This window comes from Falco punctatus (genome assembly GCF_963210335.1).
Source record: "Falco punctatus genome assembly, chromosome: 3".
Classification (NCBI taxonomy): Eukaryota; Metazoa; Chordata; class Aves; order Falconiformes; family Falconidae; genus Falco; species Falco punctatus.
The window spans coordinates 56,056,878-56,079,997 of NC_137582.1; the positions used below are offsets into that span (position 1 = coordinate 56,056,878).

The following is a 23,120-nucleotide window of genomic DNA, read 5'->3' on the forward strand; positions in this document are numbered from 1 at the left end:
CTGCAGAGCTTTGCTGAACTGTGAAAATTTTTGGTTCAATGAAAGCTTCTCATGCTGGGCCAACACGTCTACTATCATTTTCTTGGTACCTTGCAATGTCTTTTCAGTCTCCTGTGCTTGATTCAAGAGTGTACTGCTCTCAGTTTTTAACCTTGCAGCTTTTCCTGATAGATCTTCTCTCTTCACAGTCTGGTAACAGAAGCATGGTACTGTGAGATTGCTTTAATAATATTAAAATTTAAAGAGTAAAAGAGATAGCCCAATCCAGTTTAAAAAACCAACTCTACAAGGGCAGAGATTTCATGTGAAGATAATCTTTAGCAACAGTTAGCAAGATTAACTTGAGCATAACACAGCCTTGGTCTTCAGCAAACTTCAGAGAGATTTTTGGGGCATTAGGAAGAAATTATTAGCACACAGCTGTTGGATGCTACTCCTCTGCTGAAGAGCTTGTGGGTATGACTAGTGCAAAGTAAAAAAGAATACCTGAAATCACCTTCAGTGATTACTGGGCTTGCCTTATGCAGATCTATTTATTTTGCACTGAAAGGAACAGTTAGTATTCATAGGGACAGCCTCATCAGAGAGGCGGTACCCAGCCTATTTAGTACTGAACCAAGACTAATTCATGAACATGAAGAATAGGAACTCATATAATGGCCAAAGACAAATAAGGCATGCGAAGACACAGAGCTCTTTGATTTGGGTGCCTCTCTGACAGTTAAAAAAATAAAATAAATCTAGCTGTAGCAAATTTACTATCATTTGGCCACTTATGGGTACTTACCGATAAAGCTGAGTCAGCTGCATTCCCAGCTTTGCTGGCTGCTTCCTCTGCCGCTTTGATGGCGTTAATAATATTGTCATAGGCAGTAGAAGCTTCCACAGCACAGCCTACCAACTCGTCCTTCCTGGCACTGTTCTTTATTCTGTGGGAAACAGGGTGAAAAATGCAGCGTTCTGCAAAGACTTTGAGAAGTATTCTGAACAGACCCGAACTCAGTATTTTCTAAGTAACACCAGTACAGGAAATGTTTTTCAGTTAGATCTGTAATTTCATTCCAATAAAAATCATACTGGGAGGCAGACCAATATGAAAAAATTCTTCAGAAGATGGGATAAGTTCAGGCATGCGGAAAAGCACAACTGTGGGTCTCCAAAGCAGTCTTTACATGATTAAGATAGGGAGAATGCACCAAGACACAAGGTCAGTAAGCCACCTCGATCACAGCCCCCCAGATACACTTCAGTTCAGGGAGTTCAGAGAACTGCAGCTTCCAGATCACCTCTGGCTGTTTCAAAATCCTGCAGGAGTGGCACATGGGGTACAAGATGGAACAACTACAAGACCTCTTGTGTTTTCCCCAAGAACCAGTACCGGAGCTCTGGAATCAGAAACAACACACAAAATCTCTTCTACTTACTCCTTGTGAGCTACGCAACTGCCCAGTAGTAGCCACCTTGTATTTATGAGAACAGTGTCTTGTTAACTGAAAAAAAAATCACTTTGAAAACTAACAAAAAATAGATGATTTTTTTTTTTAGCAAAGAATTTTCCAGCTGAGTTAGGTATTTTTTAATCTAACTTTTTGAGAGTTTCTAGTTGGTGTACTGACAAAATGGAAACAATTTACATAGCAAAGAAAAATAAAAATCAGCATTTCGCTTTTTAAATTTTGTTCTGATGTACTGTAGAAGGCCTCCAAAACCTCATTCATAATTCCCTCTCCATTACTTTTACTTTACCATGGAAACACTTGATTTAAATGAAGTTTATAATATTTTTGTCTTTCTAGAAGATTCCTTGAAAGATGAGAAAACTATAGGAAGTCTTTTCCTCACTAATGCTAAACAGTTGTGTCTGAAGACTGCCAAGATAGCATTTCTTCCAATTATTTGCCCTAATTCATTGACATCATAAAAGTATCCCTGAGTACGAGTACAGGAAATAATACCAAGACAGACATATTCTAAACATCTTCCCACTCTATACATGAGGGCTTTTTCTTGTTAGTAAGAAGTTAATGAAGTGTTAGTGCGGTAATGCAAAACTGTATTATGGGAGTCCTTCACTTCCAGGGGAAAAAAAACCCAAGAAAAACACAGGAAGACCTGGTTTCTGGGGAAAAAAGAAAAGAAAACATCTGTACATCATGAAGAAGCAGAAAAAACCAAACTGATTTTCTTTCTAACTTTGCAAATGGCCATTAAATCAAGTGAAGTTACAGACAGAGCATTGCAACCATGGATGGTATGTACAAAAATTGCTCATTTACAGGAATGGCAACGTACTCTTCCAGCTGTTTTGCCAAGTCTTGCAAAGATTTGGCGTGTTCTTCAGCCCTCACCACCAACGGTTCTTTGCTTGCTGATAAGGAGTGATTTGTCAGCTTTTCATTCATATCTTTCCTTGCTCCATCCAGCTGAGCAGCCAGGCTTTCATATTCCTATGGGTTTATAAAGAAAAAAGTGTATTTATATATACATGCATGATTTTGTTCTTGTCTCCTTCAGTACTGCGTATACTTTGCATCAGAGGAGATCAAGGGGAAAAAAGTTCCCTTCCAACTTACCCTGCAAGTTACTGGAAACAACTGCTAAGTCATTACATTATGCTTCCAGACCCATTATGTAAAAATCAAGTCAGACCAAAGACCATTCTATCCCGGTATCCTGTCTCTGACAGTGGCTAAAGCAATTGCCCAGAAAGAAATACAAGAATAGCACAATCTCTTATGGTATGTCTCACAGATATTCTCCCAAACTCTGATATCTGCAGCTCAGACACCACAACCCTCAACAAGCTGCTTTTACAGAAACCTGTGTAGGCAGGCTCCTCTCGCACCCAGGATGGGCTGTGAGATCCTTCCCTTTTGGTGAGGCCCAGATACGCATGTTGTCCTAGCCACTGAGCTATGCTACCCACTACAGTGACAGCAAGATAGTGGGATTTTAAACCCTAATTTAAGAATGTCAGTTATACCTCTTTGCTCTTTTGCAATAATCCAAGTACACTATTAGCTTGTGTCAGGGAAGACCGGGCAGAGTTCAGAATATCCAAGATACCATTCTGTTGTACGTTTGTCTCCTCAATCTGTTTCTGAGGAAAAATAAAAGGTTGAATACCATGTGATTGAGTTAAAAATGAGACGCAGGGAAAACCATATCTACCTAAAATCTAGTTTGCAGTAGGATTTATGAAAGGTGCTATCACTTTGTTAATCAGATGCCTATGCTGTTTAGGAACTAATGCTATCCTACTGATTAGAAGAGTGAGAAAACTTGGGAGTCTGCAGTAGCATAGCATACAGCTGGCAACAGCCTACAGTGGCTCAGTAATTAGCACTCAAAGCAAAAGTAGTACAGGTCAGCTGAGATGAACTGTCAGGGCAGGCCATCTAAGTGTCTGATCTCTCAAACCTGGAAACTAAAAACAGATCCCTGGTGACTACCCTGATCTTTGCATTCTTTCAAAGGCAGAAATGAAATGATTACGCTATCCCTTCATCTGGGGATCTTACCAGAAAGGGGGGGGGTGGGGGGTGAATTCTCACCACCTTATCCTCTTGAAAGCTCTGAGGGGAATGAAGCTCCTTGGTCTAGAGCAGCCCTGTGACAATCCACAGTGTAGCTCTAGGGCAATGGCACACCACAAACACAGCCAGACAAGTGGTGTTGCAGGTAAGGATGCGTTAGATCTCTTCAGTTGGGTTTCTATCGTTGTAATCTGTCAAATCTCTCCCTACCAGAGAAGTGTATCAGGAGATTTATGACTTGTACAGATGAGTCCATCTTTTAAAACAACCATGCATAGTTATGTGCCACACATATTGTACAGTCCATGCACATAAAGGTACAATTAAATACTGAAAAGGACAGTTAAATGTAGAAATTCTTTTGTTTGAGCAGTGTTAGCAAACTGGATAGACGGAAGTGTGCTAAAACAGTGATGTATTTCAGCAAACCCACAATTAATTTAAAAGAATGGGTCCTGCAGCAAACTATTATATATATATATTAAATAATAATTTATAAATAAATTATTATTTATTATTTCTTGTACTATTTCAGCAGCTCTAAAAATTAAGCACTGCTCAGAAATGACAGCTATTTCTTGCCACCTTTCTGATAAGACCACAGAAGCACTTCCATAAAATATTAATCCCAAATAATTTAACAGTCTTGCCCACATTATTGCTCCAGTCTTTCGTGGCTGTTAAAAACAAATACTTTAAGCAACTCACTACGAAAAATACATCAGCATCAGGAATTTGATCTAGAATAGGAAACAGAAAGGCCAGTGGCAGCTGAAGAGAAGTACCAGGCAGAGACTCTCCTTCCCTGCTCTCATCAGAGCTATGTCTGGGTCATACTGTCCTGGTTACACAAACAGGTCACACGTGGGCACAGACTACATTTATACCTGTCCATACATATATCAAAAGATGGAAAGACACCTTGGAGAAAGTCTGAAGAATTACTGCTACTTGGTTTTGCAAGGTAAAAAGCAGCAATCAAAAGTACTTCTTCTGCCCTGAGGTTTAACTTTCTTCTGAACCCCAACAGTACCTTGATGTCTTCCAACAGGACTCCATTATCTCTGTTTAAGTTTTCAGCCTGCTTGATTTGTCCCGTCGCCTCATTCAGAGCTTCACGAAGGTCAGTGATTTTGGATTCATATTCATTCAATGAATCCCTCACACTTTTAATAAGCCCATGATTTTCCTGGTGGTACTTTTGTAGTTCATTCTTAATACGTGCCAGTACTGCAGTATCGGGACCAGAAATAAAAGTTTTGTTCAGAGAAGAAGGGAACCAGAACAAACTTACTTCAAAAGGGCTTGACATTTAGTATTAGAAAGCTGTGGTTATCTGAAATACTGAGCATCCTTTGCAGTACTAATTTCAGTGATACTATAGCAGAGATGTTATTCAGCATCTCACTGGATCAAATCTGCTCACTGGTTTGCTGCTGCAGACACAGAGCACAAATAAACATTTATATGGCTATTTCTAAATTAAGTAAGGATGAAGTCAATCTGCAAACACTGAATCATTTTCTTTTCTTATATGGAACAAACACAATTTCACCAAAAACTTCATCTACAATGTGGACATCTACATCTGTGCTAGTCACCAAAGCTTCCTCTGTAATCAATAGAGCGATAGGGGCACATTTAATCTCAAAGAAGGCAGAAACAAAACAGGTCAAATGAATCACACTCTTAAGAGTGCCCATTTCACTGCCTACAAAATAGGATACAGAAGGGTTACTTTCTAGACATAGCTATCAAAGTCCAAAGTTAGGGGAAATTACTATCACTTGTAAGGTCTTCCACATTCCTTAGCTATGCCCCTGGTTAGGAGATAAGCCTGTGACTTTGCTGTTCTTGCTGTCTCTGACGTCTGGAATCAGGTTTCTGAATGCCCCAGTCAAACACTTGCAGAGAACATAAAAAGAAGTACAACTAGTGCAACTAGAACTTCTAAACTTAATCTTTGTATGATCTGACCCTTGGAATATTCCAGCAGCTTTTGAAAAATCTGTTGTTAAATTACACCTGTAATTTCTCTAAAATAGCTGTATGTACCATAGCCTATAGATTACAACACACAGAAGCACTGCGTAAGTGTATTAGGATCAGTTACATCTTTATTTTACTGAGACTGATCTCGTTATGAAAGTTCTACTGGCTTTCTCCCCCAGCTCAACTCTGTTTCTTCAGTAACAAACTAAAAATGCCTTTAAATCCACTCCAAAACTATCACTTTCCTGTTGACTATTGACTGCTACAGATCCTAGGGACACATTGCAAAATACCCCTCCCTGCACTCCATCCCAATCAACCAATAATGCTTCAGATTTAAGGTCGATCTTGAGAGTAAGAAGCTGAAATAACAAGCCCTTACACAGCTGAGCTTCTGTTCGCTCCTTCTCTGCCTCTGCTTGAAGTTGGCCAAAATTGCGGTTTCGCATCTCTGTCATCATGCGTTGAGCTTCAGCCAGTTCTTTGGCAGCATCTCCCAAGGGCAAGTTGTTACCTTCTACATTTGTACCAGCTATTTGTTCCAAGAGCACTAAAAAATGTATTGTCAAAGTCAAGAGAGAAGATGTGCTCAAGAGTATGCAAAATACACAAGTGACAGGGCCTGTTTTTTTCCCCAAAACCCCATGCCTATTCCTGAATTCCTTAATGAAGCAGATCCATTTTTAATTAAATGTATTAAGCTGAAAAGCATCCCATGTCACACAACCAGAGCTAGTAAGATGGCACTGGGCTTGAAATTTGTCCCAAATGACCAAGTTCACAGCAATAATTTTAAGATTCTAACTTTAAAGAGCCTATGATAGCAACCCAGACAAAAGTAAATTTGTTGCTCTAAATGTCCCTGTGGTAAAGCTTCTCTGTCCCTATTCACTACATTGGGAAGGCAGGCTCCTAAACTAGCATTATATATTAGATTTCTAATAGGAAGAGTGAATTCCACAGCTAAGTCTAAATTCTGATTTATAAAGTTTTCTAATGAAACCTCTCATGCTTAATTAAGAATATTGTAAATAAACTGAAAAGATTACATAAACCAAAACATGTTATAGAGTTAGAAACTATTTTTACCTTGTATATTGTTGACAACTATTTGTATGTGTGAAACCAAATCCTTTCCTTTCTGATGAGTTTGGCCAAAATTATTAAATAATATCTCTGCTGCTTTGTAGTTCATTTCAGCCTACCAAGGGAAAAAACAGATTAGATTAAAAAATCTTGATACAGCATGCATATTATCAAGAGATGTGTATTTTGAAATTGATTTAGTAAGTCACCTTTTCCTGGAGAGTATTTACTTCATGATTTAGGTTAATGAATTCTGTCTCCAACTCATCTACCTTTGAACCTTGATTACGAACAACAGAATGGTAATTCTTCAATAAGACCTGAAAAGAAAGGAAAACAATATTTCCAATACATCACTCACACAGAGGAGACAAAAAGCAAAAATTCATGGGGTTAGATCTTTACCCAAGGTAAATAAAAGCAGCATTACTGACATGAAGGCTGACCAATTGCTGCCCAAAACCTGGGCTTTTTTATCTGTGTATATAGCAATGGCTATTCCAACCACAGAACATTTTTTAGGATCAATTTTGGTATTGGCAATTGGAATGTTGGCAGTTTTTGGTAATGCAGAGACATGAAGTGCTGGAAAAAGGCAGAGCTATAGGGAAAAATCAAGGAGATGGCTTTCAGGGTAAGTAGGCCTCAGAAAAAGCAGAGATACTGATTCTCTTTCAGAGCATGACATAAAAACATCTGTCTTCTAACAGGTGAAGCCCCGTGCTGTCAGCACCTGGTATTTGAAATCAAAAGTTGATGTATGTTTCCTTGCAAGCTGACAAAAAGATGGCATAAGTTCCTAGGTTCAGCTCTTACCTGCTTAATCTGAAATCCACTCTTCTGTTTCTGTATGCCTACCTTTAAGTCTTTGATGCGTGTTTCGAGACGTCTCATCTGCTCCAGTGTGTGGGTACCCGCATGGACATTTTGCAGTTGAGACTTAATCAGCTGAAGCTCGTCACCTATTGTGCTCAAATCCTTCAGCAGTGTAATTACACAGCTATCACAAGCTGGAAGGAACATGAGCAAAGGAAAACAATACGTATTATTGATATTTGGTGCAGAGAATATTTCGCTGAGTACATTAATAAACAAGATGCAATGGAAACACTTTGACAGTTGTCACCTGGTGCCACCTGAAGAATAAAGGCAACAACAAAGGCCACAGTATTAAGGAGAGAGACCAAAGCCAGAAATTAGGAGGAGGCCTCATTCATATCTGGCTAGCTGACCACCTCTTTTATCACTTTTCTGAGTGTTTGGCTGAATGCTTGCTTTTAAAAGATTAATTACAAGACACCTTCAGTCCTTTTCAAACTCTGCCACCCCTACAAGAGTCATCAGTATGTATCCAAAACCAGCAGAAAGCAATGTAAGTGCAGTTCTATTTTATTACTTACAGTCACAATCTTCATTGGGATCCACATCTTTTGGTTCATTATTGAAACATTCTGAAATCACAAGACTGTCATTAGTAACCAAAGTTTTCTTATAGAAATAGTATTATTGACTTTCTTGCCCTCACTTTTCAAGGATACCAGCCATTAAAACATGGCGATGCCCTTTCATAAATCCATACCCACCATGAACAAGCTGAAATGCCCAGAAAGCTTGAGCATGCCAAAACATTCAGCTCCCATTTATGCCTTGCTGAGATCAACACCTTTTTCATCCCTCGAAGGAAAATGACTGTAAACTGCTCTCCCCTACCAATATATGCTACTTGGGTAGCAGCAGAAGGCTCTCTCACATCAAATATGCTGAATGTATTACTAGAATTTGCCTAGAATAACACCACCAGGATTGGAGCCAAGGCTACACTGTTAAAGCATTTTACCCAGGACATAGGTTCAAACCCCTTTATCTACTTCAGTATCCATGTTCAAACCACAGCTTCTGATTCCCCAAAGGATGCCTTACCCACAAGGAACTGAGAAATGTTTATGGCTTTTCTTCATACCTGTCACAGCTCGCAAGATTAAGAGATTAATCAAGCTTGAGAGAAATCCATAGTGTATGCATGGAAGGAGGCACTGTATGTGTTCCAAGGCATGGAGCTTGGACTGCAGGTGGTGTACAACAAACATTGCCCTCAGACTTTACAACAAGCTAGCACAAGTGATTGCCTGTCCAGTGTGCTGTTTGATTTTACAAACCCTGTTATAAGAAGCTTAACGCTTTCCTGGTACACATGGGATTGTAATATCATGGGATCCTAACTTCTAGGAGGCAGGAAAGGAACCGGCTCCTAAAAATGCCACCATACAGGACAGGAATCGCCCCATCTTGATGCCCAACTCCCTTTTACAGGCTTGGCCCTACTGTCACCCTCCTCTCCTCTGGAAAATGAAAAGGGCTGTGCATGTCTTTTACTCTGAAGGAAAAGGATGCACTCGGGGTATATGCTGTTGCTGTCAAGAGTCAACAACAGCCTGCAACTGTGAGATGTTACAGTGATAAAATTAGACCTGAGCTTTAACAGCAGCATGAAACAGCCTGGAACAAACTGCCTAGCTGTGCCATTTCCTTTGGCGCTTGCACATTAAGTCATCAGGAAGTTAAATGGGATTGGTAGTGAGCGCTGCTGCCAAAAGGAGACAAGTCACAAAACATATATTTGTAAGACAACTAAGGAAATTATTCTGTAATTCAAATACCCATGCAGTTCTGCTGTTGTGTAATCAGCTAACACCAGACACATTTCAGCTGTCACTGTGAAGTACCAACTAAATGAAACTATTGCTACAACTTGTGCACAAACAACGTCAGCCAAGAAATGGTGAAATGAAAAAGTCTGGCCAAATGCCAGACATCACGCACAAGAAACCTGATAGAACATGCTGTGCTGATGATCACAGAAGGTTTTATTCTTAATGCAGAGAAAAGAGACAGCCGATCAGAATATATAGTTGGAGACAAACTGTCAACAAACGGGCTTGTTGAATTTTGCCTTATGGATTAGCTTGTCCTAGCAAACGTTTGCTTCAAAAAGAAAGGATAAAACATAAAACACTGCTTGGATCTATTCCACACAAGGTATAAATATAATAAAGATGCATTACTTCAATGATGAAATATGAAATGAGAACTAGCTATTGAAAAATTGCACCAGCTGCCAACAGCAGTTCACATCACTTGCTGTTTTTCTCATTTCTGTGACAAAGGTGATCCTTGCAGCTCCTTGAATGCAGTATGAACAGCAGTGCAGAGAAATGAATAACATGAGAATGTCAGTTGTTAGTGTGACACTTTACTAATATCTGAGGAGGAAAAGCTGTCTATGGGGAGAGAAAAGTGTAATTTTACTGGGGAATGAAAATCAAGATCCTTTTCAGGAGCAGTGGCCTATGTGTTTCTGAATAGAAATGAGTATCCCAAGGGACTGAGGTGAATCAAGGTAAAGATGGTCTGAGGAATGTTGGATCAGGCCCTTTACTTCAGGATTATAATAGATACAACAAATACATGCCAGTGGTATAATATTCTTGTAAGAGCTTACTAGTAGTGGAGTACATGTGTGACTGATTCTGGGAAAATCAGAGACGTCTTAGATGGCAGAATGGTATGTAGCAGGGTTTATAAAACAGCCCCATGACTCAGGTCCTAACTTCCACTGTAAACACAGTTAGCATGGATACCTACGAAGGTACTGCCTGATGCAGACTCTGAAGATGTCACTAATCTGTCCCAAATACATTTAAAAAAGGCATATTGAGGCTTCTCAGTTTCCTAAGTCTGTGACACAGACTGGTAAGATATGACTTAACCATATAATCAGAGGAACCATAATGCATTTAAAAATATACCAGTGAAACAGAAAACCAGAATGAAATTGGTAGTATTTATGAAGGGAAATACATGATAAAATGGCTTAGAGGAGCAAACTTGATGACTCAGGACAGCCCTTCTATTACCATCATGTTGTGTTTTAGGAAATCTTACATTTTGTTAAAAATTATCTACATTTCTTATAAGTCTAGATCTTTCCCTCTGTTCAATTTATCTAGAGTACCATCCTTCTCTGCTTCCCAGAGAGAAAATAACACCCCCTTTCATGTTCATAGGCCCTCACGTACCTCCAGTCAGGTGGTCACAGCTAGCCAGCTGTCCATTATTATTACAATTACATTTCTGACAGTAGCCTCCATATTTCTGTGGATTTCCAAAATATCCTGGAGCACATCTAGATAAAGAGATAGAAGTAATTTTTATTAAATATTTGAAGCTACTTTTGTGAAAAATACTTTCCCTTGTAAAATACAAAAACTCCTAGTTATTCTCCAGAAGAAATTTTCAAGAAGTTTTGAGTTCATGTCTTGAATTAGACAAAAAGAGTATATTTTTGGCCTAAAGTATCCTCTGCACTATGCTAAAAATATCTTTCCAAGTACTGCAGAATTTTTTTCTCAAAATAAAAGAACTCCCACAATGCTCATATAGGAATAATTCACTTAATCTGAAAAAATACAATATACACAGATACATACATACACAGAGACCCTGACAAGGCTTAATCCAGCAAACCACACCATTCTGGTCTGTGATCTCACCAGAAAACACATATTAAGGAGGATCATACTGCAAGCATGTGTTGAGATTTCAAACAGCAATAGCACTGAATGACATTATCACCCTTCTGCTGGGTGATACCTCCTCTTGCCATCTGCCAGCAAAGTATTCTGTGTGAGTGAACTCTGAATATTTTATATATAAATATATTGTCCAGACTGGCTAGCTAATATTCCTAGAAGTCACCCTGTTGTGAGATCTGTAGGAGTGGCAATGCAGGATCAAAGGGCCATGATGAGCAGCTGAGGTACAGCTAGATCTGGAAGAGAAAAATCCGTCTAACCTGCAGCTTAGATGTCAAAGGTAACAGTTTCAAAGCACAAGACAATGTCCTACTGGAGGTGCTGTCTTCAGGTGAGCTATGACTTATTAGCCTCAGGTTTCCAAACCAGACAACACCACTCCGCTGTGCTTAAATTCTCCTGGAAATTGAAACTCAGTGAAATAGCTTCCTCTGTCTGCCTGAAACTGACATGCTGTTCCTCTTGTCCTTTGCCAAACAGCTGCAATGTTCCAGCAAAAGAGATGGCTTTGGCATTTTATTTTTGTATGCTCCACGTGTGGAACACATCAGAATGATTTGGCATGAAGGGTATGGTGTATAATGTTTATTATATGGCTGCTGTTGGATAACTAGCAACACTGAAGCATCATCAGGTACCTTGCAGAAAACGGAAAAACGTTTTTAACTCGAAAAGGGACAAAACAAGTGGGAGTCCTTATTACCAGAAAGGGTACAGGATTATCCTGGCAAGGCACAGGGCACTTAGGCTAAGAGGCTGACATTTCTCTTTTTGGTAAAAACTGTGTAGTCACTAAATAGTCTGTGAATAATTGTTTACATTTCTCCAGGGAGTGTTGGGTTTACTTCTAGAATTACACTATAGCACTACGCTATAGCAGCTGTTCATATAAATAGATACTCCTTAAGTGTGTGCATACTATGCATATGTGTACATCCATATATTGGCACACACCTCCTTCTATGGTGTCCCTCAAAAGCCATGGTCTTGAGAAACAAGTCACTTACCGTTCACAACGAATTCCAGTATAGCCTTCTTTGCAGAGACACTGTATTTCTTCACCGTTTGTGACACAACCAGTTGCAAATCTTTGAGAAGAAGCAAAAATATTATTGTGAACAGATCATCAAATAGGTTTTGCTCTCTAGAGGCTAAGCTCAGTTAAATGACTTTCAGATTTAGAAGTTTTTATACCACCAAATTACTTCTCAGTTAATTTGCCTCTAGATAAACTGCTGTGACTAAGTCTTTGAAGTTTTATATATTTTGTCTAAATTCTTTCCTTAGACTAAAAAACAATAATTTCCTGACCCTCTGGACTGACTGACTATAATAGTTCACTATGCAAAGGAATGGCTAAAATAAACCTTAATAGTGATGTTGTAAAATAAAACAAGTCTAGGTAGCTATTTTATCTTACTAGGCAAGAATCAATAGCCTGTGCTAGACAATATGTTCTCCTGCTTAGATAGCTTTTTTTCTTTTTTATGGATGGAAACATTAAACTATATTTTAATGTAGCTATTGTTTGGTGTTTGTTTTGGGTTTGGGTTTTTTGTTTTGTTTTGTTTTGTTTTTTTTTAACCAAGGCAGAATAGAGTTGTACACCATTTTGGGGAGCTTTAGAGTATATCTGGTTAATACAATGAACATTTTTGTCTGCTCTTTCTAGCAGACCCATCTAGATTCAAATTTCTCTGGGAGAAAAATTTTATGGCCAATGTCTGGGAAGGAGAAGGCAGGAGGTGAAGCAGGGATAGGTCATGTTTGCTATTTCCATTTTTTAATCTATGAACAGCAGGATAAAGCAAGTCTGTGCATCAAAGATGTCTACAATAAGAATTACATATAATTTGACTAGGAGGAAAATTGTCAACTCCAACAATGCCAGGTGGGGTGCATTTCCTATGTCAGGAATGGTATTTACCACCCTAATGTGCAGCTATGAAACCGCAGTTTTATGGTCTCCCTAGATATTTCAGGATTCTTAAAGCAAAAGATGACTAAAAATATATTCAGTCAGCCTCAGGCAAGCACCTGCAGAAGAGACCAATGCTGTCAAAAACTGATCTGTCACAGAGTTCTCTGATAAATGAAAAACCTGTCCATTTTCTGATGGTGCAAATCTCCTACTTAAGGCTACTTAGTGTTCGGTAATGCACCTGGCAAATATTATGTGGTGCCTTTAGCAATTTCTAGCTTCATTTTTTTTAACAGACTTCAGGTTTCAGAACTGACCAACGATGACAATGTGGCTAAACATACCACACATTCAAAATGCAATTTACTGCCCAATTTTAAGCCTGGCAACCTCATTAGATCCAAGGAAATTAATTTTTTTTAGCTCAGTATGTTTGTACTTCAAACAGAGCTTCCACCTGAAGAGCAACCATACTTTCAGAAATCTAGATACATGCTGAAAAGCTTTAACGTTTTTATATTATTTTTGCATCTTACTAAATTTTCTGAATTCATATAAAGGGCTTGTTTCATCATTGTCACTTATCTCCTACCCAGAGTAATGGTGTTAAATGTGAGACTAAAGATAACTTACATCTTGCATTTCAGTAAACAAGAAAGATTCTGGATATGTCCAGTAAGGGAAAAGGCTTCCACGCTATATTTCTCAACATGATTTTATACATAAGCCCATTGCGACTGCCTGGGGCTCCCCCAGGTGATGAGCAGTGTGCCTTTGTGGTTCAGAAACTGAGTGAGAATGGGAATACTCAACTTATTAAAAAAGGCAGTGCTGTGAGACAGACTACCAAGTTACTGCTGGTCTAACACGCCTCAAATGGGTCTGATGCCCCACTATGCTGAGCAATATCAGAATACAGGAAAAGATCATTATCTTCCTGTGGTAGTAGGGATTGGTGTTTGGTTGCAGGTTTTTTCTTTCTTTCTTTTTTTTTTTTCTTTTTTCCCTCCCCTGCTTGACTTTTTATTACTTTTTACTGTACCTGTTTGTATAGGGGCAAGGACACACCCGGCAGGAGCCTTCAGTGGCATCTCCAAAATAACCATCTTCACAGCGCTCACATTGCTCCCCAGCAGTATTATACTGACAGTTCTTCAAAAGGGAGAGAGACAAGCAAGAGAGTTAACAGTTCTTCACCACTCAATATGGCTTTACGATTATTAAAAAAAAAAAAAAAAAAAAAGAAGTAGCTAATCTACTCAGAGGATACGTTCTTTCCCTTCCACATAATCAAACATTTATGGCCAAACTGCCTTCCCAACCAGGATAAATTGGTTCCAGTCATTCTGCAATTGTAAAAACCACAATTTGGTCATTATTGTGGAAAACCATCAATAAACAAGCAGCATTAAACATAGTTTTAAAGAAATTCAATCAGATGCATAGTTTGTTAAGGAACTACTAATGCACTCTCTCTGTCTTGATATTTCAATTAAAAATCAATATGTTTAAATTAAACTTTAAATTTTGCATCTTAACATTAATTATAAGGCAGATATCATTTAAAAGCACGCAATCAATTGAACCCAAGTACATTCTTAAAAGAATCCCACTAAATTAATGTAAAATATTTCTGTTAGTAGATTCAGATAAGAATTTCATTTCATGTACTTTCTCCAGTGTATGTGTTATTTGTATTTATGGAGTAAATAACGAAAACAAAGGCTAGGGAGACAATTAAAACCAGTATAACTGAGCCACTTTTTCCATTGTAAAATTGTTGGGAATCATATCTTATTTAAGAAACATTCTTATTCCTGGTGCTGTCTAATTGTCACACAAATTTATATATTACAGGGAGAGAATAAAGAAGTTGCTTTTGCATTACCTAAAGCAATACTAATTTAAAGTAGAAGTTGTTCAAATACAATCTTGAGCAGCCATAAAAATTCCATGTGACCAACACTCAAGAGGTATTCACATTCCCAAGTTCTACAGCTGTTTCCTTCAGTGTGCAACAGACTGATCCAACATCCCACAGAGCTGAGGGTGTACTAATAAAGTGAAAGATGATAAAAGAAAGTGGGAAATTGGCTGGAAGCAGTCACTGAGCAAGTAACACTTGCATTTCAGGGACCTTGATGGTGTAGGGCTATGGTTGAAGGCCCTACTACCATGACTTGCAGCAGAGGGGCGTTTTTCCCTACAAATGAGAAACAGTTCTGTCTCTCCCATCTCCTTGTATACTCCATTCTCTACATTTCTTCACACCCAGACTCCCTCAACCACGTCAACAGCCCTTCCTTCAGCCTCTGCATGTAGTAACCTCCAATTGGTTTTCATTTTGGTTGAAGAACTAAATTTGTGGCTCACTTGTGAAAGGTTCTGGGAAAGCAGGAAAAGCTCTAGTTCACATACGGGACATTGAACTAGAGAAGTGAAAGTAACATGAAGACACTATGTTTATGAAAGGAACCATTTTAAAAGGCAGCCTCTACAAAAGCTGGCGCATATATTGCTGCAAAAGTCTTGTGGAAAACTTCAGACTGTTTCTGAATAATTACTGTCAGATTTTATAATCCTGAAAAACAAATTAAACTACAAAAAGAGTAAAAGAGATGTATTTAAAAATATTTGTGTTGGTTTCATCTTGGAGCAACCTCCCCCCCCCCCCCCCCCCCCCCCCAACAAGTTTAGTTCCTGGCTTTTTGTTTTGCTCACTCTGTCTATAGAAACTGAAGCAACTCCATAACTGCAAAGAAAGTTTCCTTTAACTACGTGGCATATAAGGACAGGAGTTCCCAAGGCACAGTGGAATGCAGCCAGAGCAGCAGCCCCTTCGGGGCTCTTCCTTCAGCCTTCACAGAACCAGAGACACCCCTGGGGTCACAGCATCTCCAAACCATCCAGCACTGCAAACTCTGAAAGGAAAACTCTCAGCTGACTCCATACGCACCCATATGGCATCAGGAAGCCATAGCAGAGCGTGCCAGGGCCACAACAGAAACACCTATGTACATGGGCTTATGTGACATGAAACAACCTGTCAAGGGATGAGCAAGTCTCAGCACCGTGCTGCTGCTGAGGGAACGCACCTTTCAGGAGGAAAGGCAGGGACCACAAGGACACAAAGCCTGATTAATGGCAGAGGGCTGGCTTTTCCCTACACATGAGAACCAGTCTTTCTGTCTTCTCCACCTCCTCCCTCACTGTTCTCCTCCTCTTTCAGCAGTATAGCACTGCACCCCTCTCCTCCCACCAGCAGTCAGTGGGATGGCTACCGACTGAGCTGGGCAGCACAGCACTGCTGCCACAGAGAAAGGAGTCAGCCTGGGCTTCGGCTCACAAAGCCCTCTCCGGAGGCTGTCATGGCAGCGATGCTGACACGCGGAGGCACTGGGCCCGTGCTCAGGTGAGGAGCAGGGAGAAGGAGGCCAAGCGAGTGAGCACTGCACTTTGGACAGGGAAGCCTCCTCGTCTTCTCTGCACCACAACAGGACTTTGTCCCACGGCTCCTCTACAGAGACAAACTTGCTCCATTATTAGGCGGAGGCTCATGATGGAAATACAGGCCCTCTGGGCTTTCATTTTCCACCACGTTATCCTGGGTGACTTTGCTTATCCTGAATTTTGTCCCAGGGCCAAGCATTGATTTAGCTCTATCTATCTGAAAGTTAATCCAGCTGTGAGAAGGAAGGGATAAAGAGAAACCTAAATCACATACTTCATGAGGTAAAGGTGAAATTTGCAATTTTTGTCCTTTATAATTTTCATCTGGAAATGAAGTAAAATCTCCTCATCTTTACAGCTCTGCTGCAGCTCTTTCCTGTCATGGCTTGCCCTGCCTCTCCAAAGCAGTAGCCTGTAAGTCATCCCCCGGAATGTGCTGAATTGCTTTACAGTTTCCATTAAAGTGAGAGCGTTGGCTGAGACGAAGTCAGGGGGGAGGGGGGGAATGACATAACATGCAGGAATGCACCGCAGGCAGAACGGATGCAGCGCGAACAAGGAAGAAATAACAGAGAAGACAGACCATGAAAGGTGTTGACAAGGTTCTTGTTTACACAGTAGGTGAAAAATTAGTGAAAAGTTTTTAAGCAGGAATTTTTCAGAACAAACTATTCAAACCATCAATGGGTATAAGCTGGAGAAGCACGGTCGGCCAAATGTCACACTTCCATTGCTATGAGGGCTGATCCACTCCCATGAGGCTGCTTTGCTGGGCCAGGGAGCAAAACCTGTCCCACTATCTTCTGTAACAGTGGAAATTTTCTAATTAATCTAACTTCTATCCCCTTTATCTCGTCTTGTTTCTTCCAATATTTTTTAATCCATCTAGATGTAAATTAAGACTCATGGAGATGTACTAATGTTGATTAAAGAAGGGATTCTGCAAAGGCCATGCTATGCATGAACGTGCTATTTGCCAGCATTGGCAAACCCTAGTATATATATGTACAACTAAGGACTGCATATGCCAGTGTAAGACCCATATTTATTAAAAATAACTGCAAACACTTACATATGTACTAATTTCATGACGTTTTATACCATGAGCTACTATAAATCATAAGGGAAAGAAGAAAACAAAAACAAGAACAGAAATTATTCTCATCACTCACAGTTATGTTTAACATACATGTAAGTGCATGCAACTTGGGCTCATTACAGTACAAGATATAGAGAATGAGACATACAAGGATTATTTTTAGTTGCTTGGACTTTAACAGTGCTCTATAGTCCATACTGCAGTAAGATAAATGTTTTTTCTCCTTTTTTTCCAATTCATTTCTTGAACGCTAGTAGTTACTTACAATGCATTTTCCAGTACCATCTTGACACCTATTTGAATTTCCATTGCAGTTGCAGGGAACACAGCGTCCAGTAAATAATCCTTTATTTTCACGGTAAAATCCAAGGCCACATTCCTTGATGGTAAGCAGAGAGAAAAAAAAAATAGTGAGTGAGTGCAGAAAGTATGTTTTACAGGTTATGGGAAGAGTATTTTGAAATTGATTGCCATTTCCAAGGAGTAGTGGACGTGTACGTTTCCTTGCAAGCTCTTCTAAGCCCATATTGTTTAAATTATAAGTATTTTAACGCAGTGAATAGAAATTAATGGAGATGATGAAGTTTCATCTCACCCCCATGCTCTACACTTTGAGGTAGTGGAGATTTCATCATTTTGACTCTAACCTCTGAGCAAACCACATTTTCTGTGGCTATGTAGAAAGATGTAGAACATTACTTTTATTTTAACATGACAAAATTTTAACATGACAGAAAAAGATTTGAATATAAATTCACACTACAGTGTTCTCAAAGAAGAACATATGGAAATCTCACGTACAGCTAGTGGTTACATTAAATATTGATATCAATTTAACTATGGTGTATTCCTTGGAAATACTTCTAACAAGACACTTTTTACATTAATTCATCATGACGTCCGCAATAAGTCTACCTAGAGCTATACAAAGCCATGCTTAGACACAGCCAGGTGATACAACAAAACATAAAGCAGTCTAATTTCTAAGTACAGACTTGCCATGGAGACCTGGGAAGCATGAGAAGAATGTTCAGCTATTGAGGGCACAGGTGCAGGAGCACAGCCTGTCAGATCAAAGTTGGGTTTAAATAGGGAGCTGAACCAGAAGAACGTTATGAATGAAGCAAGAGGAATGGAGTTTGTTATCCTACACCAGGAAGGTAGTAACTAATATGTTAAAATCAGGTTCTTCCTTGGAATGGGCAGGGAAAGCACAAGGGTAGGGAAAGTATGAGGAATTCCTCCTGGGCATGGAGCCTTCCCGTACACAGACCAATTAAAAAATTCATGTCCACATTCTCTGCTCAGCGTACTCCTGGAAACTAACCACTTCCAAAATGACCGGACATCAGTCTATCCCTCCTATTTCCCAGCTCCTTTTCACTAGTAACTAAGCTGGTGTGGTGCAAGGAAGATCAGAGGCTGCATAGAAGTGGGGAGAAAGCTGTGCTCCCCACGAAGCCAGCATCTCCCAGGTTCCTGCCTCTGGCAACGTACTTCTGCACAGTACCTATACCTCAAGTCTACCTCACGGTCAGGGGCTGGCCCCGACAACATTCAGAAAATAAGTGACAGTTGAACTTTAAAGCCATAAATCTTTTCTTACAGCAATTGCACCACCAAGACAGATGGGACAAATCCGAAGTGCAAAGGGTTTATGGGATGGTATCTCAAACCATGTTCCAGTGGTTTGAGGTTCAAGTATTTATGCAGGGGCAGGATTAACTAGTGAATTTATCAAGCACGTAACTGCCAGAGAAAAAAAATTCACTCTCCCAGAGCTGATCCCAAAAGGAATATTCAGTTATTGCTGTTTAAACAACAGTTGCTAGTGGCACCTTTGCCTTCTTTACATGTGGGATAAATAAATAAATAAATAAATTCAGAATACAAATATAATTCATAGCTTTTAATACTGATTCCAGTGTGAGCAAGGACTGAATTTAGAAAAGGCATTTAAAACTTTTCAGATACATTTTTAAAAGGGTGAATATGTTCCCTGAACAACAGGGAGCCAATACACACAACTTCTGAAGAAACCAGGGCCTGAAATACATTAAACAGCATGACTAAGTAAAATATAGGCTCTAATGCATATAACTTTTATTTACTGAAAGTCTCTTTTTGAAGAGCAAAATGAATCACTCATTTTAAAGACGCATCCAAATGCATTTGGAAAAAATCTGTACATCTTTTTGGTTTTCTATTTACGCTGTCTTTAAAACAACACATTTGGAGTAGGTGGGCACTTTGTTTTTGAAACAGCACTTGTGATCCTGAAAAACCGATTCCATGCAAAGATAAAACTGTGCACTTTCAAGTGCTCAGGAGTTCAGGCTGATTGTTTTTAAGTAAACAGCAATTTAAAAGAAACTTCTGGCACACGCTTTTGTTAGCAAAGTACTTTGAGACATAAGAGTAACCTTATTACTTTTATATTAAATAATGTATAATTTGTTATCAAATTAGTTCATTTAAAAACAAAGAGAAAGAAGGAAGCAAGCAAGGAAAAAAACAAATTACCTGTCTCAGGTGAAAATCCCTTTGAACTTGTTGCCGCTGACTCCCCTCCTGAAGGTTAGGATACCATAGCCTCTGTTGCATATCTTGTGCTAAACAATGCCCCAAGGCTAGTAACGTGACAACCAGCCATCCTGCATTCCTTGGCCTCTTCACCTGGGCCATCCTTTTACCTTAGCTCCAGTGTGAACATATGCTGCTGTCCTTTAGGTGTTTGCCCGTTCTCTTATACTCTCCCTTCTTCTCCAGCTTCTGACTCAGATTAATGAGGCTCTGCTGCGACGGGCCCCACCTTTAAACTTTATATGTGAGTCAAGTTGTACAGCACATACTACTGTTCTTCAGGTTAACAAATAACCCCGCAGTTCCTGTAGCTCAATATATACCTAAGTCGAGGTGTGGCAGGCATCACCTCCTCCCCACCTAAGGCAGCCAGACAAAGCTAGGTGATTACAGCAGTAAATCACTGCCTGAGTAATGCTGCATAAACATTACAAACTACCCAGGTGAGCGTCTTGATCACTTCCTTTGGCTATGTATTTCCACCAGGTTATATAAAAAACCCAGCGGCTTCATTTATCAAAGCAGTATGTTGAAAGCAATGGGGTGGCAGTAGGAATTTCAGTCAGCGCTTGTCAATTTGCGTGTGGCACAGAACATCAAATGTGTGAAAAAATAAGCTTTTAGAAATATTTCCAAAATGGTATTCGACAGATGATAAATAGCTGCCCTGAGTAGTGGATGCACACATGAGACATAAGCCAACCGTAAATGTTTTGTTCAGCCTCTCTGCAGCTGCTCCAGTCTAGGTATTATTCTTTCATTCTCATTTCAAAAATATTTGCAAGGTTAGTGCAGCAATTGCTGCTTTATGGTAACCCTCAACCACTTTCTGAGAGAATAATTCCTCATATTCTGTGCACTTTGTACTCTGCTTATCTCTCCAGTACTTTATTCTGCTGCCTTGGGTGCTTATCCATGGGAATAAATAGTCAAGCTTTAAGCTAAGCAGGGAAACAACCAAAAGAATTACAGCTACAGGAACAGCATCAGCGACAGGATATACAACTGAGGCTAGGATTCCACCATTCTTCAGGTAACAGTGTTACTTTGCAATGTTTACATTATCTTTCATAAAAATAACTCCTTTTTTTTTTTTTGCAAACACGTTAACTTCATCTTTCAAACATTTTCCTATAAAAACAGTAAAGTATCCAGAATTATCTAGGTGCAGGCTACTTGCCTTGGACCCTGCTAAAATAAGGAACACCAGGAATTTTCTCCAGTGTTGGGGTCTCACAAATTTTCATCAAGACAATTCTGACCTTCCTTGCATTAAAGTATGCATCTAACGAGATTATTCAGCCTCTCATAGGGCATCACAGAAGAAACCCGCATTATAGCGCCTCACACATGTAAAATGGCATTCACAGCTCCGCAAAAGCCATCACGAGTTGAATAATCCTACAGTGCTTCTTAGTGAAAGTACCTGAGCCATCAAAAGCGCACATGCTTACAAGAAGCACATTTAATTAATAACTAGCTTGTTCCTCTAACTAAACCAGTATGTATAGCTGTAGGCAAGACAGAAGGTAATGGTACAGTATGCAGGCAGCTGCTTCCTACCTGACATGAGTCACCAGCATACTCCGGAGGGCAGGAGCATGTCTCTACACTGTAGGCAATGCTGCCGCTTCCTGTACTGGTGGCTTCTTCCAGCCCAACCTCACCAAGGGTTAATCGCTGAGTCTCCGTGAAGTAAAGGCCTCTGATGTGTAACCCATCCAGTCTAGACAGGATTATCATCAGTTCTTCTCTGGACACAAGGTTATTGCTGCTGGCATGCCTGAAGTTTCCCTGCATGTTAAGGGTACAAAATGAGCACAGCCCTTCAGCTTCTTAAAAAGAGTATCTGCAAAGAAGACAGGATGACAGGAAAAGGGAGGAAAAACTCTATGGAACAGACTCCTATAGTGCCAATTGCTGTGGGGTGAAATAGAGGTCAGGAAAATATGAACATAAACACGGAACAGGTGGAAAAAGAAATAACGAGTGTAAAAAGGGATGGACCCTTTGCTTTGCAAGGTACCTATAGCTTTGAGGTATTGAAAAATGAAGCAGTATATAGGTTCTTCAGTCAACCAAATTTCTTTGAGGTATCACCCATCAAATCATAAAAGGGTGGAGGAAAATGCTTTTATTATTAAGAGTAAGCAAAGTCCTAGAAATCCAGTCTTTGTGGGCTGCCTTCACATGCTTTCTTGCTAATAGACAATGTTAAAGAAACATCTTTTTGACCTATACATGATACAGAAATAAATAACCCAGTCTGACCTTCTGAGCACAGATTTAAGGTAGGAATAATACCTGCTAAGCTCACCTGTCTGAATGTTGGATGCCCATTCAAAACTGGGTAGCTAAACACCAAGGAAAACAAGTAACAGTTCATTTCATTCCTATTAAGTACAGTCTGGAGCTGCAATGAATCATCTTCCATTGATGACTGGTTCAGTATTACTCCACTGGCCCTGCAGGGACTGCTAAGGGCTAAATTGGACAAGATGGCTAACTTAGAGGTGATAAAATTAGGTGGCATGAACCAGAACCTAGGTTCAATGTGTCAGTGAAGAAAGAACAAAAATGTTGTTTGTATTTGAGGACTACAGTACTTAAGTTTATACTCATTATATCAAACATTTGGAATTTCTGCACATATTAGCTGTGTATTTTTAATGTCCACTGTGAAGCAAAGGGAAGGCCATTCCATTTTCATTTCTTACCTCAACTAGCTGCACACGGCCATAATATTGACGGTCAGGCAGTGGGTTGTTGGGATCCATATAAACAACTTTCATTTGCTGGCCCTATGTGAGAAGGAGGATATAACATTGCCATTTCACTACTTTTTATGGTGAAGTGTTCAG

General features: G+C 39.6%; 1 protein-coding gene across 2 annotated transcripts in view; it reads right to left on the minus strand.

Annotated features, from left to right (window-relative positions):
- The window catches only part of LAMA3 (laminin subunit alpha 3), a 119,958-nt gene that overhangs the window by 20,619 nt on the left and 76,219 nt on the right, over positions 1-23,120 (minus strand). For both annotated transcript variants that reach the window (XM_080380576.1, XM_080380575.1), the window contains 16 exons: positions 22,977-23,060; positions 21,823-22,053; positions 17,942-18,055; positions 14,170-14,279; positions 12,214-12,294; positions 10,691-10,797; positions 8,015-8,065; positions 7,473-7,624; positions 6,824-6,934; positions 6,618-6,729; positions 5,911-6,078; positions 4,570-4,766; positions 2,984-3,100; positions 2,293-2,447; positions 788-929; positions 90-189 (listed from right to left, as the gene is read on the minus strand). In XM_080380576.1, coding sequence (XP_080236702.1) covers positions 90-189; positions 788-929; positions 2,293-2,447; positions 2,984-3,100; positions 4,570-4,766; positions 5,911-6,078; positions 6,618-6,729; positions 6,824-6,934; positions 7,473-7,624; positions 8,015-8,065; positions 10,691-10,797; positions 12,214-12,294; positions 14,170-14,279; positions 17,942-18,055; positions 21,823-22,053; positions 22,977-23,060 — 2,032 coding nt within the window. The remainder of the gene's footprint in view (positions 1-89; positions 190-787; positions 930-2,292; positions 2,448-2,983; positions 3,101-4,569; positions 4,767-5,910; positions 6,079-6,617; positions 6,730-6,823; positions 6,935-7,472; positions 7,625-8,014; positions 8,066-10,690; positions 10,798-12,213; positions 12,295-14,169; positions 14,280-17,941; positions 18,056-21,822; positions 22,054-22,976; positions 23,061-23,120) is intronic.